The sequence below is a fragment of the Colletotrichum paranaense genome, assembly GCF_030867605.1.
Source record: "Colletotrichum paranaense strain IMI 384185 chromosome Unknown Scaffold_26.1, whole genome shotgun sequence".
Taxonomy (NCBI): Eukaryota; Fungi; Ascomycota; class Sordariomycetes; order Glomerellales; family Glomerellaceae; genus Colletotrichum; species Colletotrichum paranaense.
Window position 1 is genome coordinate 255515 of NW_026848984.1, and position 17890 is coordinate 273404.

The 17890-nt window shown below is 52.5% G+C and overlaps 4 protein-coding genes across 4 annotated transcripts; 1 reads left to right on the top strand and 3 right to left on the bottom strand.

The window, feature by feature from the left end:
* Positions 1-1449: 1449 nt before the first annotated feature.
* Positions 1450-2922, top strand: CPAR01_16582 (uncharacterized protein; the record flags this gene model as incomplete). Its single annotated transcript, XM_060500827.1, has 1 exon — positions 1450-2922. One exon carries the CDS (start codon positions 1450-1452, stop codon positions 2920-2922), a length of 1473 nt encoding a protein of 490 aa, XP_060340536.1.
* A 2910-nt stretch (positions 2923-5832) lies between these two features.
* Positions 5833-6762, bottom strand: CPAR01_16583 (uncharacterized protein; the record flags this gene model as incomplete). Its single annotated transcript, XM_060500828.1, has 2 exons — positions 5833-6639; positions 6751-6762. The coding sequence occupies 2 exons, from the start codon at positions 6760-6762 to the stop codon at positions 5833-5835; spliced, it is 819 nt and encodes a 272-aa protein (XP_060340537.1).
* Positions 6763-10086: 3324 nt separating this feature from the next.
* On the bottom strand, positions 10087-11136 carry CPAR01_16584 (uncharacterized protein; the record flags this gene model as incomplete). The annotated part of the gene is made up of 1 exon (XM_060500829.1): positions 10087-11136. One exon carries the CDS (start codon positions 11134-11136, stop codon positions 10087-10089), a length of 1050 nt encoding a protein of 349 aa, XP_060340538.1.
* Positions 11137-12386: 1250 nt separating this feature from the next.
* CPAR01_16585 (C6 zinc finger protein) lies at positions 12387-13985 on the bottom strand (the record flags this gene model as incomplete). The annotated part of the gene is made up of 5 exons (XM_060500830.1): positions 12387-12718; positions 12811-13318; positions 13368-13511; positions 13559-13594; positions 13704-13985. The coding sequence occupies 5 exons, from the start codon at positions 13983-13985 to the stop codon at positions 12387-12389; spliced, it is 1302 nt and encodes a 433-aa protein (XP_060340539.1).
* Between the last annotated feature and the right edge of the window lie 3905 nt (positions 13986-17890).

Consider the following 17890-nt stretch of genomic DNA (forward strand, 5'->3'; position numbering starts at 1 on the left):
GGCAACGGGGACAGTTAGTTTAAACTTTTGTATAGGAAAATGGGAAAAAGGTTCAAATGCTCAAAGACGCTACCGATACTTTACCTATCCTTTCTCGTGACGTTGACAAGTGACGTGAGGCTCTAACAAGACATGAAATGAGTACGGCTCCTATGAGAGATAAGCCCTACGAAGTGACCATCTCGGATGTGTGTGTTGCGATACAACATTGTGCTTGCGTCAACGCCGGATTCCCTCAGCTTTGTCGATCTCAATGTCCCAGTAGCGTGAGACGGGTAAGATCTGAGTACTAAGATAGCTTGAGAGAACAGGTGCATGGGATATGTGAGCCGTAGCGTGCTGCGTGCGTGCGTGGCACGATCAAGCTAGATTGACAGCACCAACGGACGTAAATAGACAACAAGCTAATGTGTGAGAGAGAGGAAGGGTGAGATGAGATGAGATCACGGGAGAGAGTCTGAGAGACAGAGGTGGTCCTCGTACGGAATATGCCTTGGATGTAAGGGAAAGAGCACCAGGTCCAAGCGTCACGTGGCCAATGCTCCTCTCGGCCAGTTTTTAAGGTGAGGATGGCGAGGATGGCCCGGTGAAGGGCAACGCGCCAAGTGGAGTCGCATCTTGCGCGTCCAGGGACGAATGGGATAAATGTGGGCGCGTTTTGTTTGCCCGAGCAACGCAGCAACGGCCGATTCCACCTTTCGCGGCCCCCAGTTGCCCATTCTGGCCCTTAGTTCGGGGAACAGCAGCCATCAGAGGTCAGCAACCCCGGCCGACATTGGACCATTTGCGGGTCTTTCCCCCCCAAAAAATCGCACTACCCCTGGCTCTCCATTGTTGGTTGCCGTTGCCCTTCCAATACGTTTGGTACTACGAGATCAACACGCCTCCAACCAAGCCCATCACGGTTCGTGACTTCTGCGCGTACCGTTAGCTTAGCTTAGCTTACCTTGCCTTACTTTCTTCCAAACTTCGTCCTCGCTGTATCTTCTTCCCTCTCCCCCTTTTCAGCACTCTTTCACTCTTCCATCCCCACTCCACACTGCAACAATACTCGAACTCTCATCATCCTGAACACGCCTCATTGTGCCTTCTCCTCTGCCATCTGTGCAGGGAAGAAGCCCGCGACGACAGAGAGGTTGCGCCGCGTGCCTGCGCGGATGCGGAGCGTGGCAGATGTAACGACAGAAAAGTAAACAAAAACCCTTTCGGATGCCGCAGCACCGCATCGCCCGACAAAACCTTCCCCTCACCTTTGCGCTCATCAGGGTCTGACGACAGCTTCCATTACGTCTTTCCCCCGGTTCAACAGACCTCAAGTAAAGAAGAACAGACGAAAAAAAGGTTGGATTTCGGCTGTCAACCCACACGGCAAGAAACTCAATCACCCAAACCCCCTTTCTGAACAAAACATTGGACCAAAGCACAAACGAAACAATGCCCATGTCAACAATGGAGGACCCGTCGGCGCCTGGTCCGCTGACCTCCCACCCGATCGCGGGCCCTCCGTCAAGCAATTCGACGTCCAACGGCCAGCGACCCGCGGCGAAACGATCAAACTCGTCGGTGCAGCGCGCCAATTCCCGCTTCGTCGAGGGTTCAATGAACGACCGTACCTCGGCTGCGCCACCAATCGACTTCCTCGGCCCCGAGGATTCGACTGAGATTGCCCGCCGTTTCCACATGGACTTTTACGTCGACGCACCCGACGCTGGTGTCTTCTCCCCTGAGAGACTTCGGCAGCAGCAACATCACCAGCCGCTACACCAGCAGTCCCAGCCACTTCTACACCAACCGACAATCACCTACGGCGAAGTTAAGAGACCCGCCAGTTCGGCTAGCAGCCACGTCGGGAAGAAGGGTTTCTGGGGCGGCCTCCGCGAGAAGCTGAGCTTCGTCAGGGACAAGGATAAGGGGGCTAAGCGCCCACTGAGCCTCGATGGCAAGCTCCTTGCTCAAGGAGGCGGGGCTGGAGGCTTCGGCAGCAGCAATGGTAACGGCAACGGCCTGGGCCCCATTGGCGCGCCGACCGCCGCCGCGATGCCTGCACATTTCGCGAGCGGCGCGGGCATGCCCAGCAGAGACGAGATCATGGCCAGCTACCAGCAACTTATGAAGGACGGTTTCTTTGATGCGCATGCTATCCGCTCCACCCGCCAGCCTCCCCCGCCCTCGTTCAACCCCTCGACCACCACATACTCGACCAAGCCTCCCACGGACAAGAAGTCCTTTGCCGAGCGTGTATCGGGTCAGTGGCCTCTCCCGGCGACTGAGGAGGTTCAGCCTTTGCCAGATTCGCGCGACGGAAACAGGAAACGCGGCATGGACAATGACGAAGATATGTCGGCAGCCAAGAAGCTGCGCAAGTCTGCTTCTCGTATGTCCGTTGACCTCTCGATCCCAGGTCTCCGCAAGCAAAGGTCTCACGCCCAGTCTGCCTCGGTGGACATGCCACCTCCCAATTACATGCCGCCTCCGCCTCCTCCTAACTACATGCCTCCTCCCCCGCCTCCCCGCGCTGTCGGTGGAGGTACTGTTTTTGTTCGCCGGTCGTTTAGTAGCTCGAACCGCGCAAGCAATAAGCTCGCCAAGCACCAGCCCTCGTCCTCTCTCGGCCCCATGCCCATGGACACGGACTTTACGCCCCCGAATCCCTCCTACGCGGCTAGCACTCGCAGTAGCATCGATTCCAACGACTCGAGGCGATCCTTCCGCGAGGCAGCTCGTGCCTGGACTTCCCGAACCGCCCGCAAGGCAGCCGAGCCGCTGGGCCTGAGGCCCAACTCGAACCACGGCGCGGCGGCCATGCAGTGCGGACCCGAGCAGTTTAAGAACCGCGGGTTCGGTTGCGAAGGGGAGAACTATGGCGTTGCGCAGGAGCGCGAGCTGCCCAGCCGGTGGAGGGGTTTGACGCGATTCACCTAAATGGGCAAGCGAAGTGTTTGCTGTCCCTCAATGGTGGAGTTTGCAATTGGCAAGACACGATCATGGTCATTATCACCATGGTCTGCAAGACTTATGGAGAGTGGAGGAAGCATGGTGTTCAATAGAGACACCGGGGCCTTTCTGGACGAGCTTTACGACTTTTAACGACATGAAATGACCTTTTTCTTTTACGAAATCAGCATCGACCGCGCAGTACGACTTTGTTTTGATCTTGGCGAATGGTTCTCGAGTAGGCGAAGACGCCACATGACCTCCCTGTCTCAATGCCTGCAACGTTCATCACGGGGCAAACAGCAGAAGACGGTCCAAGCGTTAGTAGTCTAAGGGCAGGACTTGAGCCGGGGATTATGGACTCGGAAAAGACGATCAACGGTGTGGAAAGCAGACAAAAGAAATGGGGAGGGGATATGAGGGAGATAGGAGCCAAATGATTCCTTTCCGACTGGGATCTTTGGCTTGACCGTTTTACCCTGATGATTTCGCGTCTTGTAGTTGAGGAAGCTCTTTGTTTCTTTCTCACTTTCATGTATGTAGTCGACATCTGCGGTCCTTGCCCTTTTCTTCCCTGTCTTTAACTATCGGCTTGCTACGTATCTCGGAAGTTTGCCAATATTGGGATGGGAGGAGGGGAAAGATGCAATGATGTCTTCTTTTTTCGGGCGTCATCTTGTGATGCTGACGCGCATGTGTCGATATTGAGGGGATTGGAATGAGTGAAATCTGGAGTTTCATTTTGAGTTTTTGTGCTGCAGTTTCTGGGAACGCGGCTCGAGGAGTAGATGTTCCTTGGCTTGGTAACACGGGGAGGAACGGAAAAAAGGCGAAGCGTTTTGTGGAAAGTAGTCGAAGCTGGCAGATGTGGCGAAGACTGGAGACGATTGTGTCTTGGTCGTGGGGAAAGGTTTTCGTCTTTGCTGCGTACTCTGGCTTTGGTGATGGATACAAACAATACAGCCTCTTTTCTGACCTGCTTATTGATGAACTACTGGATGCTTATGCTTGGCTGCTTTCGTGATGTGCGGGGGATGGGTTTGTGTAGGTTTGGGATTTGGCAGCGAGGCGTGCTGAGGCGCTGAGGTTTGGGAAGTGGATATACGGAGTAGCTCGTGGCTGAGGGGAGTAGAGAGAGAGGTCCTCCGTCTGAACAACTCAAGGTGAGATATCTACATCAACAGGAATGGTTGAGTCCCTTGGATATGTATGTCCTTGGTAGATTCGAGGCACGAACTGTTCCTCCATCTATCCTCGCACTACTCAATGAACTTACGATTTGCTGGGAGAGAACTTACTACAACCCCGGGGACTGGCTGGTGGTAGACGGTTGGTTGTTCGCCATCTCGATCAGAAAGGCATTCTTGGTGGAACATAGGGGGGGTTCTATCACGTCCATCTTTGAGATCCTCGAGGGGGCACTCTCTGTGGGAGATCAAGTCCGGAACACGACTCGACTCACCACAAGACGATGAGGAAGTATGCGTCCAGCATCAATCCTCGTCATCTGACAGTAGGTCTGTTGTGATATGAAAGGCAGAGCTTGTATTGCTAAAGTCTCTCGTGGGCAGAAGCCCACATGCTTGTGGCGCGGCACCACAATGGGCTGGCATCCTCCCCCTCACATGAACCTTCTGGGACTCGCTATTTGCCATGTGTTTTGTGAACATGCCATACCTACCTTGTCCAGTCGCGCTCTCTCTCTTTCTCTCCGCGCGCGTGTGTATATATATTCTGCAGTGACTATAAGGAAGAGAGAGAGATGAGGGCTGGTAGAATGTCTTATGTGGCAACGTAACTTGGCATCTTTAGCCTAGAGAGGCCAATGATAATGCCCCTTGCTTACGTTTTCCATCTAGCATCTCCATCATGCCGTGCGAGATCTCTCAGTTACCGGCTGAGATGAAGCTGGCTGCTCCCGAGCGGCTCGATCGCCAAAGCCTGATCGACATGTGCGAGGTCAGCAACGACTGGTCGACTTAATATCTGCCGCTCCTCCTGACGAAGTCCAGGGCAGACGCAGTACGTACCTTGCCACTTTGTTTGAGCCCAACGAATTGTCTAATGCGAACAACACCACTCAACGAAGAGCAACAAGTCACTGAGAGGATTCACGAGGCTTAGGGAGGAAGATACACTTCCCGTCGCCGTTCAGGAGTATGCCGCTGTCATGATAACTAACATTATCATTGTGATCAAGGCCGGCGCCACTTAAGTTCGCCCTGTGAGTCTCGGCCAGGCTTCGAGTGCGACGGCTGACGGTTTTGCTTCCTTGGCTGATAAGTGACGTTTCCCATATATCTCGTTACTTGCAGCGTGTCAAGTTAGAAAAGAGACGGCTTGCTCTGACTATGGTGCTACTGCCAACCTGGCATATCGCCACCACTACAACTCCACGATACTGTAAAGAAGAGTTATAGCCCCCGGCGAGATGAAGAAGCAACGTCAAGCTCAGTTCGGTTGATATGATGGAACAGTACAGCCTGCCTAGATTGACCATGCTACGACCAGTCAGGCCTGCCGTCATTTGAATCACTAATACCATTAATTTTGACCTCACAATACACCGCAACGGGGCTCGTGACACTGCTAGCCAGTCTCATTGAGCTAGGCAACCTTAACAATCCCTCAATACGGATACCGGGCTTGCGGCTAGGAGTTACGATGTTAAGATGCCTGCCGCCATGATGAATGTCTCAATTATTATGCCTAGTCCCAATTTTATCAAGAGGTCTGCTTCGGCAGCTCCGTGAGTTTTAATCAGAGCTTAGAAGTAACCGAAATACTTGAGTGGACCGCAGAGAATGATGTTTTTTGTCCCCTCATTGTGGGTTGCCGAGAGCACAACGACGACTCAGGCATGACATAGTTCCTCTCTTGCCTATCAATAGACTCGTTCTAATCATCTACGATCATGTCTGAGGAGGAGCCTGATGCCCGGCGGAGGTTGGGCATTTCAACCACAACCCCATGCCCCCCAGTAACCTCTCTCAGCTTATCAACCTTTTTTCCTTTTGTCGCCTCTTTCCTTTTTTTAGGTCTCGGAGATTTGAATCGCCAGGGAGGATGCCTATGCAATTCTATCATCTTCTTCTCAAGATCTCGTCGAGCCTGGATGATATCCACGAAATGTCGTACTTGTTCCCGGAGACGATCCTCCTCCTCTTCCCCCTCCTCGTGGGAGAGGTCTGACGGAATCAACTGGGCATGCTCAAGATCCACGACGCAAAGCGCATCTCCGCACAAGTGGACGTTGGACGGGTCCAGATAGTCTAGCCGAACATCGTGTTGACGTATCAAACGAAGTGAAACAGAAATCATCTCCTCAAAGTTTGTCGCTGGATCAGTTCGCAAGAGTTCCTTCTTGATCATGGACATGCCGCCGATATCTGACAAGAGGTGCGCTCTCCTGCCCGCGATGCTCGCTAAGCCCAAGTATCTCGGTATGACGCTCCCTTGCAGCGGTCGAAGCCGATCGTAGATGAGGGCCTCGTTGTCAAAGAGGGTCGTCTTTGGCGGATCGAAGAGGTCTCTGTCTTTCGGATACTCTATTTTGAGAATCACGTTTTTGGGCAGGATTGCCATGTCGACGATGCAGTCCGGTAGCTGGAGCTCAAGGACATTTTCGTAGAGGGAGGGAACTTCTCTTAGAAAAACAGGTCTCCCAGGCGCAGCAATGATCTTTGACTGGAAAAGGAAGATGTACTGCAAGAATGTTAGTACAAGCGGAGGAACTTGATTGCTATGGTTGTTATGGCTGAGCTTGGGATCGAGGTCATTGCGTGATTATGGGGGGGGGGGGGGGTTGGTATTTACCTCGGTGGTCATGTTGAACGGGTTGCTTGAAGCAGACAGGCAGAGTGCAGACGATGTGGTAGGAGTGTCGATTTAAGTATGTTCTATGGGAGATGCAAAGACTCATGGCCTCGGAGGCATCGATTTGCAGACTTGTCTCAGCTATCAACTTTCTTCTTCTCAGGCTTCCACGGCTGCCTAGGCCAGTATTTTCCCCATCATTTCAACATTGACGAGTCAGACAAGATTAGCGTACTAGTTCTGAGCTTAGAGTTCGCACGTAACATAGTTTCTGCATAACAAGTGAAATAGGAGGCCTTGGAGTATCCTTAATACAAGGGCCGCTTCCTTTCAGTGATGCCAAGGAGTTTAGCTGTGAGTGTGATATCAGGTACGAAATGGCGTATATAGACAGATGGATGACCGCTATGCTAATAGATGATACTCACTAGACCTCTGGGGCGGCATAAGAATATAGAGTCAGGCTTCTGCATAGTTAGGCTATAGAGTAAGGTACTTGTATCTAATTCCTCGACTCAGACCTGGCGATATTGTTTCCCTCTCCTGCCACGATAGACACCTCATAATTCACAGTGAGCCTAGGTATGAAGGTGAATAACAGTGAATCATGGCCTTGAAACTTTCATCCTTGACGTTACGATACCGTAGCAGTTGACCATCCATTGGTCGGACACCGTGATGGCTGGCCCAAGGGGGCACCAAGAGTTCTGGTAACAAGTGAACGAGACTGAAACGAATCATAAGAATAACTGACCAGATTTAACATCTCACTTTCCATCTGACGTCAATGCTCACTGGAATGGGTCTATTTGGGAATGGGGGTTGAGATGGAGGTGCTGAATGTCCCCTTTCCCTCTCGACTTGACCATCTTCCGCTTCGCAGACTGCCACATACGACCATACCCATTGGAAAACTCGGGATCCCGTCCGCTCTCCCATAGATAAGCCAATGAGGGCCGGATTAGTAGTTGGGTCGGTGACGACCAGCGAATACCTGGTGTTGTATGTTTCTCGTTTCCATTTTGGTGTTTTGATGTCTACTATGTGGTGGGCCATGGTGGGTGACGATAGCTTCGTTTTTTGTGTTGTTTGGAGCGGTGGTGCGGGGTTACCCTTCTAACTATGCAGGGGTGGCGTGACTAGCGCTGCCGACAAGGTAACAGCTTCCAGTGTCAACCCAAGTATCAGTGGGCGGGAGACATGCCCTTTTTTCTGATATATCGAAATCGTCTGTCTCTACAGCTCAGTGTAAGTTTCTCCATGTTATTTAAGATTGAGACTTTTTGTAAGTAGACAAGGTCAGATGTTATATGAGTTTCCCAATGTGTTTACGTGTATACATTCCCGTCTCGAACGGAAATAAATCCATATATGGTCTCGCATGGGAGATGCCGGCAGCTTGCAAGCCAAACTCATGAGTCTGTGTGAAAATCCTGTCCGTAAGATCCTATAACCTGCCAGGACAGCGGACCCCAAAGGAACACTCTGCCCTGACGTTCAGCTATAAATCGTCACATTCCCGTGGTCCATATCGTATTCCTCAAAACTAGATCCGATAGAAAGTTGCTTGTCGATCCAGGTGTAGAAGCTGTGGACGATTTATCAGCTCACTCATTGCACTAAATTCTCACTAATCACGGAGGTAGCGATTGACCCCGCTCAAATGAAGAAGGAAAAAGAACACTCACGAGCTCTCTTCACGGACCCTCGTTCCTCTCGTATTCGTCTTCACGACGCAGACGACGATGACGGAGCTTAAACGGGAGAACCACGTAAAAATGAGCTCTGATGAACTTCTGACTTCGAGTTGACACCTGTGAATAGATCGTTGATATAGACCGACCCTTTTCGAGCCACTGTTATTATCTGTATGTCACCTGCCGTGATTTATAACAAGGATAACTTTCTAGTCGGAGCTCTGTGAGTGGGTGCTTTTGGGCGCCGTATCATACCTGGGCGACCAGGATGAGGCAGGCACAGCCACTGCAAAGCTGGTATATTATCTCTGTCGTGATGCGACCGCTGAAAGGCCTGCCTTTCTTTCTTCCTAAGGCAAGCTTTACTGGTATGCCGCTTTTGATGGACACTTGAAGCCTATTACGTGGTGTGCTAAGACTGCTCAGTTCGTCTCGTCTCGAAAGAGTCGTTACTTTGTTTTGATATGCGTGCTTCCATGTTGGCTTTTTCAAAAACTGAATCTGACTATCAGGTTCATAGGTCGCCCGGCCTATAGGCAGATATAGGCGCGTGCGGACAAAGCAAACTCGGTCTTTGGCAAGCGATCAGGTCTTCATAACTGGCCCTGGATTTCACTATAGGCTCACAGGTGTGTTGCAGATCATCTGGAAGCATACGGGGTGGTGTGGAGGAGTTATTTATTCGTAAACTCATACTAAGACGTCTTTGGCTTGTGTGTCATTTTTAATCTTGGCAGATGGATAAAAGGACCATGCTTGAAGTACAGTCACTGGATCTTGAATCCAATCTTTGACCTGTATGAGTCCAAGTGATGGATGGCACCGGCAGGTCTTCGATTTTAATCGATCTACCAGCAAGACTGTTACGTTCCATGATCATGCCGAGCTTTAGAAGCATACATAGGGTCTCACTGAGTAAGGAATAATGCTGATACGATAAAAAGTGGTCCATCTTCTGGAATTTATGCGAAATCTGCGCGGCTCGCCTGCTTGTCGGGCTGAGTGCGAGTCTAAACTTGTCATTGATCCATCGGCTCCTTAGAGCTCAGGTAACATAGTGATGTATTGAGACCAGCCGTCTATGGGGGGAAGGTTGAGCAAGTTCAGGTTAAGATCGATGACGACTTTGGACTCAGAAGCAAATATTGAAGTAAACGTAAATATTCGCTCTTCTGAACCGGTATCCGGGCAGCAATCCCGCAGGAATGAGGTGATATGTGGTCTCGAAAAGTCGTAGGGTGAGGGAATTCGCCCTCGTGTTTCCCCAGAGACGATGAATACACAGAAGCCAGCGGATATTCAGGGAGCAGGCACCGCCTTCGCTAGGTACATGATAAAATTATTTTCCTCTCCTAGCACCATCGGATGAGGAGACTTCTGGCGCAGTAGTTGCGACTGATCACTTGCAAGAACACACAAAGGATTTCGACCCCCGGTGGCTATTTATTTTTGGGAGTCATGGGTTCGAGCCATCCTGCCGACCCTACCATTTCGCAGTCTGTATTTCTTACCGAGTGTGGCCGAAATCAAGGGATACCATGGCAAATGAGGCCATTAATGATTATATTCAGGAATATTTTCTACCCCACAAGCAAGACAGACACTGAACGGAACAATGAACAGGGCTTGGGAATCACTACTACGCTCCCCCAGAAGCTCCAGCCGCAAGTATCACCATCTGCTGCATCCGTCTCCGATCAACCTCCTTCTTCAACATGCAGACACAACTCGCAACAACCAGCACCTCCACCGCCTCTCTTCTACCGTCCTTCGAGTCAACCCACCTCATCACATCGAGCATCAATCTGCCCCCATTCCCCGCCGTTGTGCGCCCAGTTCCCCGCGTCCTCGTTTCCTTGCCACGAACAAACTGCGCGATTCTCGTCTTGTTCTCCTCCGTCTTCTTCCCGCCTGCCAGAGCGACGGTCTGCACGAGCTCACAGACGAGTAGTTGGTCGGCGTCAGGCACTGTAGCGCGTTCTTTGCGCGTGGCATAGCGCCACTGGAAGGTTCCCACTGGCGTCTTGAGAATCTGGGTGCGGGAGGTGAGGGACTTGGAGACGATCTGGAGGTCTGCGGCGCTCACGTCTACCTCGCGGTGACCATTCTCCTCTTCTTGGAGTGATACCTCCGTCGAAGAAGAGCCAGAAGAAGCTGGAGGCGTGGGTACGTGAAACGGCGCGAGAGCCTGAGACGGTCGGAAGATGGGAGGCTTCCCCGGCCCGAAGCGGTAGAGCATCGTGCATACGGGTGTCTGAGATGCGTCGTCACCCCTAAGGAGGTGGCAGCTCCCGTCATTCCGCGAGAAGCGGAGGGAGACGTATGCCGGGACAGATTCCGCGCTCCAGGAGCCCGCTTCGACGTGGTAGATTGCGATCGGATCGGGCCGGGTGCCGACGGGGAGCGAGAGCCATTGCTTTCCGGTGGTTTCGATCTGCAAGTGAACTGTGGGGGTGAAGAAGTCTCCTGGGGAGGAGGGCTCTGGGCCGCCATCACTGCTGGGCACGGCTTCCGTGTCTTGCGGGGTGACGGTTGTTGTTTGATCGTAGGCTGGTGGTGCAGGACTGGAATCCGATGATGTCGATGGTGAGATATCTGCGAGCTCGATGCCTGTTGCCGAGGAGTATGTGGGCAACGAAGAATTGCTGGGCACAGTGTGCAATTCGTCTGCAACGATCGTGGTCGACATGACGGACACGGACAGCTATGCTAGTCTTTAGATGAATATGTTATTTGTATCAGAGACGACTCTGCCTTGAAGACAGGACGAGATAGTTATGCCTTAGGTACGTCGCGAACAAGAGGAAGGCAATATGGGATGCCAATAGTCTTCGTTTTCGACCAGGAAGGAAACACTCTTGACTTTATCCTTCTCACGCGTCCCGGGACTTTCTTCACTGCAGTGCAATAGGACGGAAGGCAAACTCACATAATCTCTTGCCAGAAAAGCCTAGTAAGACACTGCCACCAAAATTAGTCGAATGCGATGAATGCGACGACGGCGGACTTTTCTCTGCGGACTTTCCGCCGATTCGAAAACTCAATATTTCATTATTTCGCCTCACTGATCTCTGACCAATGAAGATTCTTCAAATGTATCCTCGAATTCAAGATGTAAGACGCGCAGAAAGCCTTCGAGATTCGACCTGTAGTGATCACGTTAAGTGAGGATAGTCTGTCAGCCCAAAGATTCAGGAAGGCTTCACTTTCCAGGAAGGCTCAGCTGCATCGAAACACCTACCGCCTCCGCCTCCACCCCCAAGCCCCACCAGCGCGCTCTTTCACCGTATTCCTCGCATGTCTTACTTTCTAGGTACTTTATCGAGAATCGACAACAAACTGGGCATTCTTCAGCCGAATTTGTCGTCCATGCAAGCACCTCGTCAGGCATCCTCTCGGACGCCAATTGGTTTGCACGGCCCCACCTCCGGTCCGTCGTATTCCTCGTTTCGTACCAACCGTCCAATCATGTACGCCACCACCGGGGCGGTGCGGTGCGCCTGTGGTTGATCGGGGAGGGGCAGTGCCGGCGGGCGGTGACGAGTGGGGCTGTAAACGGCACTCACCGAGATCGTTTGCCCTGCTGATGAAGATCGGCAAAGATCTCTTTTCTCCTGCCCACCCCGCTCGCTCTCCATGGGGACGTTATGCTTGTCTATCGGGGGCGTTCGTCTGGTCTGTGAGTAAGTGGATATTGAGCCAAAGGAATTAGGTTCTCAATCAGATAACTAGATCGTCGGACGGGAAGGGCTTGACACATCGTGTTCGCTCTTGCGGATACGATGCGTCGTCTGTCAAACAACACTGGTCATTTTCACTTGCAATTTTGACAACAGATTGTCCAAGTCTTGACAGCTCTCAATAGATCGGAAATGTTTCAGAATGAATAAAGATGTGGTGAAGACAGTATCACATGAACCTCCGCCAGCAAAACTTTCCTCAAAACTTTTTCCCAAAAAAGGTCAGGTCCTGCTTAAGCTGCTCCTCTACCCATAAAGGCCACCGATTATACACCAAATGCTCATGGTCGATCTGCCGATTTAGGTACCCAAGCCACCGAATGATGCCCAGATCCACCGCACTCTTCTTTGGCGGCGCCTTCTCGCGACATTCGTGCTCGGCGTTGGTCACCGTGGCCATGATCTGCTTCAGCGCGATCCAGTGGCTGGCCAAGAGGACCATCGTCTGCGAGGTCATGTCGATGACGCGTTGGAACTTTTCGTGCGGAAGCTGGATCCACCAGCCGTAGTGCTTCGAAAGTGTCTGATACGCTGTTTGAGCAACTCGGTTGTTAGTGGTTCACTTATAGTATAATGAAGGGAGGACAGGCCAGGGATTCCATATTTTAGGGAGAATAACGTACCCTTCCAAGACGAAGTATGCAGCTTCGTCGCCATATCCAAAAGAAGCTCAAAATACTCAACCTCCACCACATCCCGACAGAGACCCCTCAACCCACCAACCGCCTCGACAGCACCGTCCGCCCACTCGGTCCGAATCAGCGGCAGGTCCACCATCTTGGGCTCCAGCACCGCGCTCGAGTCCTGCCCCATCAAGTTCACAAAGATGGGCTTGATGCCCTTGATGTACATCTGCGTGCCGATGATCAAGATGCCGCGGATGAAAGTCATGTACTCGGTCATGCCGTCCTCAAACGTCACGGACTGGAACGTGAGCGCGAAGCACGTCGCGACTAGGGCGTTGGCGTGCTCCGGCGTCGTGCCCTTTTGCTTCGGCAGCTCGGCGAGGGACTTTTTGATGGCTCTTATGGCCTTGATGCGGTGCGCCATGGCGAATGCCAGGAGGCTCGGGTCCGCGTTCATGAGGTCGCAGGCTGCCATCCCGAGAATTGCGTGCATGAGAAATTCGTTCTGTACGGGTTCAGTAGGGTCTCTCATCAATTCAGTTCGTAGAGCTCACGGTTTGGGACAAGCATGGAACCTCATGGGTCCAGATGTTCTCGTTACCTATCGGGTGGTGAGGGTAACATTGTAGCATAAAGTGTTGGAAGAACCGCATATCTTGCAAACTGAACAGCGGCACTTGATGTTGCGGCTGGGTACACTACATTAGACAATGCATATGGATTACAAATGTTGCAATTGACATACTTGGTGCACAATCATCGGAGCATTGGGATACTCGCACTTCAAGCCCATTTTGTTACAATGCCCACATGATGGTTGCGTCTCTTGGCACTTTTATATACAACGTCAGTATGCGAGAGAGTGGAAATTGATGAGAATGCCAGCTCACCTTGATACGCCTTCTCTTGCAGTTGAAGCATCCTCTGCGACTTTTGGTATGCCCTCGTCTCTCAAGTCGCTGCTTCTGAGCGGGACCATGGCGAGACGAACCTCCTCCGCTTGGCCCTGAAGCGGAGGCCCTGTTCGTGGGTGACTCGGAAAGAGTCTCGCTCGAATACGTATTCTCATCTCCGAGCAACATGTCTTCACCTTGGAAGAAGGCCCCATAGTCAAAATCACTAAAGCTTGGGGCGGCTACGATGAGAGGAAGTGATGAAGGAGCGGTGTCCATGATGATGCAAACTTGGCTGCTTGAGTGCTTGAAGGCCTAAAAGCCAGTGTGCGAGTTTGACTATAGACGGTTTGAACGGTTTAGTTTTGATGAATAGCTTCAACGGTCAACCTGCAGTAATTGACGTCGCTTTCAGCTAAAGCTGGTGCCAAGGCAGCCACGTCACGTGTGGCAGCACCAAAGATTGTCATCGTGGCAGGGCGTCGGGCGATCGATAGGCCGCCACAAGTCTTAGATCAAGCGTTGCTAGATGCCATTGGCTGCCGATCACCGGCAATCGCAACTGATGTTTGCATTTCGGAGGCTGTGCTTGACAAGGCTGTCTGAGGACATTACCGAAAATCTCTCCCCGTTCACTGAACGACAGCGTCTGGGCTTTGATGTGAAGAATGGTTGAGTGCAGCCTCAGTTCGCCGCGCCGCCGATGAAGTTGGTGATGCCGAAAACTGGGCCTCTTCCGAACGGACGGCTGCCGGGGTGGGGTGAGACGAAGCGCCCGCTCTCCTCTACGTCTCACATCGGAATAAGTTGCCGTGCTCCACCTTACCTCCAAGATGGGAGTGTCTCAAACAAACTGTAGAGATTGCGGGCGATCCTGCACTCAATCATTTGATCCATTTAGCTACACCACGGATGAAAACGAGGAGACATTAGGCAGGAAACAACGAACTCGGTCACCAATCTCGGCAACTTAATTGAGGATTCAAAACTGGAATCATCTGTCGAGTGTCAATGCTGAGAGGCGCCTATCGAACATTGATGCCAAAGAGCTGGGTAGTGTCTATTTCTTGCCTATAGAAATGCTTCTCGGGCACGGTTTTCTTGTAGGGTGCATCGGCTAGGCCTAGTCACATTACAATAAGCCAGTACAGTTCACTTGGCAAGATGTCTGCCAATAGAAGCAAATGATCATTCGGTTACGTGACATGCCTAGTCTCCTTGGAGTCAACCTCTAAACCCTAATGGCTGTCGGTTGAGTCGTTGGAGAACACTCAGGGACTGTTTCGATGTCGCAAGCAAACCTAATTGCGGATAGACACGCCGCCGTCCTTGAGCTGACCTCAATCGATGGATGAGTGTGTCCGACTTATTGACGGGATTATTTGCATGCAATCCTGCAGGAGCAGACTTGAATAGATGTCAACGACTGCAGCTGAGCCAACACCGTTACATGTGGGAGGACAAGCATATGAACAGGAATAACCCAATCCTGGACGAAACGAAAACAGTAGAGTCACCTAGAGCTGATGTAAGGAAGCTGGAGTGGCTTGCAGCATGCAACCTGCAGGTAAGACCGTAAGACATATGTCGGGAAGAAACGCGCCAGACTCCAGTATGAGGAAGCTAGAGTAACCATAAAGTGAGAATTATGGAAACATAAGTCCTTACGGATCCTCTTTGCGCTTGTCGTCGCGCATGAGACAGTTCAACCTTAATAAAGATTGGCATCGGATGAAAGCAATGCGTTCGCTCACTGGGCGACCCTCGAGGTCGGCTGTTCGGATCGTGGGTGCAACTATCCGACGTTTACTGCGTAACGATCTCGGGCGGGGTTGACAATACCCAAAGGAGCAGAACTAGACGGCTGGCAGTGCCGAAATGATTACGTACGTCGTGATGAATCGTACTATTTAGGAGCAAAGCCTCGTGTCCTGATATTGTCGGACCTTGCGCGGGCCGGGGCTCTGAGTCGCGTGCTATGGAAGTCGGCTTTAGCCTCTGAAGAAGCAGTGAGCCTGGCAGACTGCCAGTGAGTCCGAATGATCTGAGCGTCCAGAACGGTATTCACTGCCCTGATGGAGGACAGCGGCCGGCATGGCAGTCCCGGGTCATGGAGCCGGTGACATTCCGAGGCTCTAGCTTCGGCGTGGCGCAGTGTAGCCCTGGCTGTCGCATCCCGGCACGTCTTGCCCTGGGCTGGAAGAGGACGAAATCCTGCTCGACTAACAAGCTTTGGATGATCCGGAGGACTGGCCGCTGGCCTCATCGGCTCTTTGTCAGGGCGGCAGGGAAGTAACGGGACAGACTGGGCGAGGAATGTGGGCGGCTGTCAGAAAAGGGCCAAACATGTGGAAGTAAAGTGCCAAAATGGGCGTCGTGTTAGAGTGAAATGGTGCTCTGATGGATGGGATTCGCTGGACGTGTGCCCCGTGGCGGCGGAAGCTCATTTCGCTTAGGGTTTCACAGCCGGCGCCTTGGGGTCTGGCTTGCCCGGATTGCTGGCCCTCCCGGGTCTGACGCTGTCGAACAGTCGTGGAATCCCCCGAGGCGACTCCATCTCCCGCGCTGAGAGTCTGGACTTGGTGCGCGGTCGATTTTCCCTGGCGATCCATCTGGGTCCACGTAACCGGCTAGCCGTAAAGAGGAAAAGGCGCAAAAGGGTCAAGACAACGACAACGTGGGGCCAGCCCAAAGTGGTGAAACGGGTCAAAAGCGCGGGTCTTATCGTGCTCACACGAATACGGAGTAGTCGACTCGGATTGGGCCTATTCTCCCATGACAATGGCATCAGTCCTTCGGGTTGCCCCAAGCGCGGGGCTGCCGTCCCAAGTCGACCGTCGTCATCCTTTGTTCGTCTGATACATACTGGGCGCTGCGGGATGGGACACGAAAAGTCGTCGTAGGGTCCGCCCTGCCCACTGAAGCCATTCGCCATGCCAACTAGGACTATTCAGCCTGAGGGCCTCGTCAGTACTGGGGGCGTGGTCAGCGCCGCGCAGGCGTCAAAGAAGACCCCCCCCTCCCCAGGGAAGGTGACTCGTTGGCTCCGAGGCTTCTCACTGAGGGCCACGCAAGGGCAGGCGAGACGACGAAGGGGCTTTCCCGAGCGGCAATGTCCGGCGACAGTCTTGCTCTAGTTGACATTGATAATTCTGGACGTCTCCCTGGTGATGGCAGGCGCAGGGCTTTTGCCATAAGAGAGCCATGGTCGATGGAGGTCGACCGAGGGAGGAGAGGGAGCGGGGGCCAAGGCAATAATGACGATATTGGAGAATAGTGACTTGGTGTTGGAGGCGAAAAGAGAGGGATTTTTCTGCAGCAAGAGACTTTCATCAATAGCAGAGCGACTAAGATGTTGACGGAGGTACAGATAAGGCACTCAACCACTGACCCCGAGCGAAACGTCAAGGCTTTCATGTTGCACTCAGCAACGCGGCTAGCCAGTCGAGCCTAAAGTGCTAAACTCAACGGTGACAGATGTAACTTGTGTGCTTGGAAGCAAGTGATGGTAGGAACAAAACGACGTTCTGATTCTCACCTACCATCGGCTGCCACCTGTGCCTTCCTCGCCAGCCAGTGCGTGCATCAACTTCTTGCAGCCGCTGACTGGCACAACTGGGTCGGATGGAGAAGGGGGCCCGGCGGTTGAGGGGATAAGCAAGGAAGGGGACTCTTGTGATGAGGTATCTTTTAGCCGCGATGGCACTCAAAAGATACGAGACGAGGTCGTATCGAGCGACGTATCCTTGGCGCCCGGTGTTTCCAAGGTTGCGCCGTGGTGCCGGTTCCTGCAGCATTTGCCCCCCGTTCCTGCATAAGCCAGGGGTGAAAATGGCGCTTCTTGGTCCATTCGCCGCTCAGCCGTTGGCTCTCCCATGGGCTATTTCTTCCAAGTTCCAAGCAGCAAACCTTTCCCTTCCCCTCTTCTTGGCTCTTCGCTGCTTGTTGTCACTGGGAAGCTGGCCAAGAAAAAAAAAAGGGCCAGCCAGGCCAGCATCAGTAGTGGAAGGGCGAAAAGTCCATAGGCGAGCGCTAGTCCGTCGCTGAGGTGTGAGTGGGCGACAACCCAAAACAATCCAGATGTGACTGTCCGTTTCTCCCTCGTTTGGCACCATTCGACTAGCTATTGAAGCTGGATCTGGTCAATTTACCATTGCCCTAGAGTTGGAGAGCCAGGAGCCAGT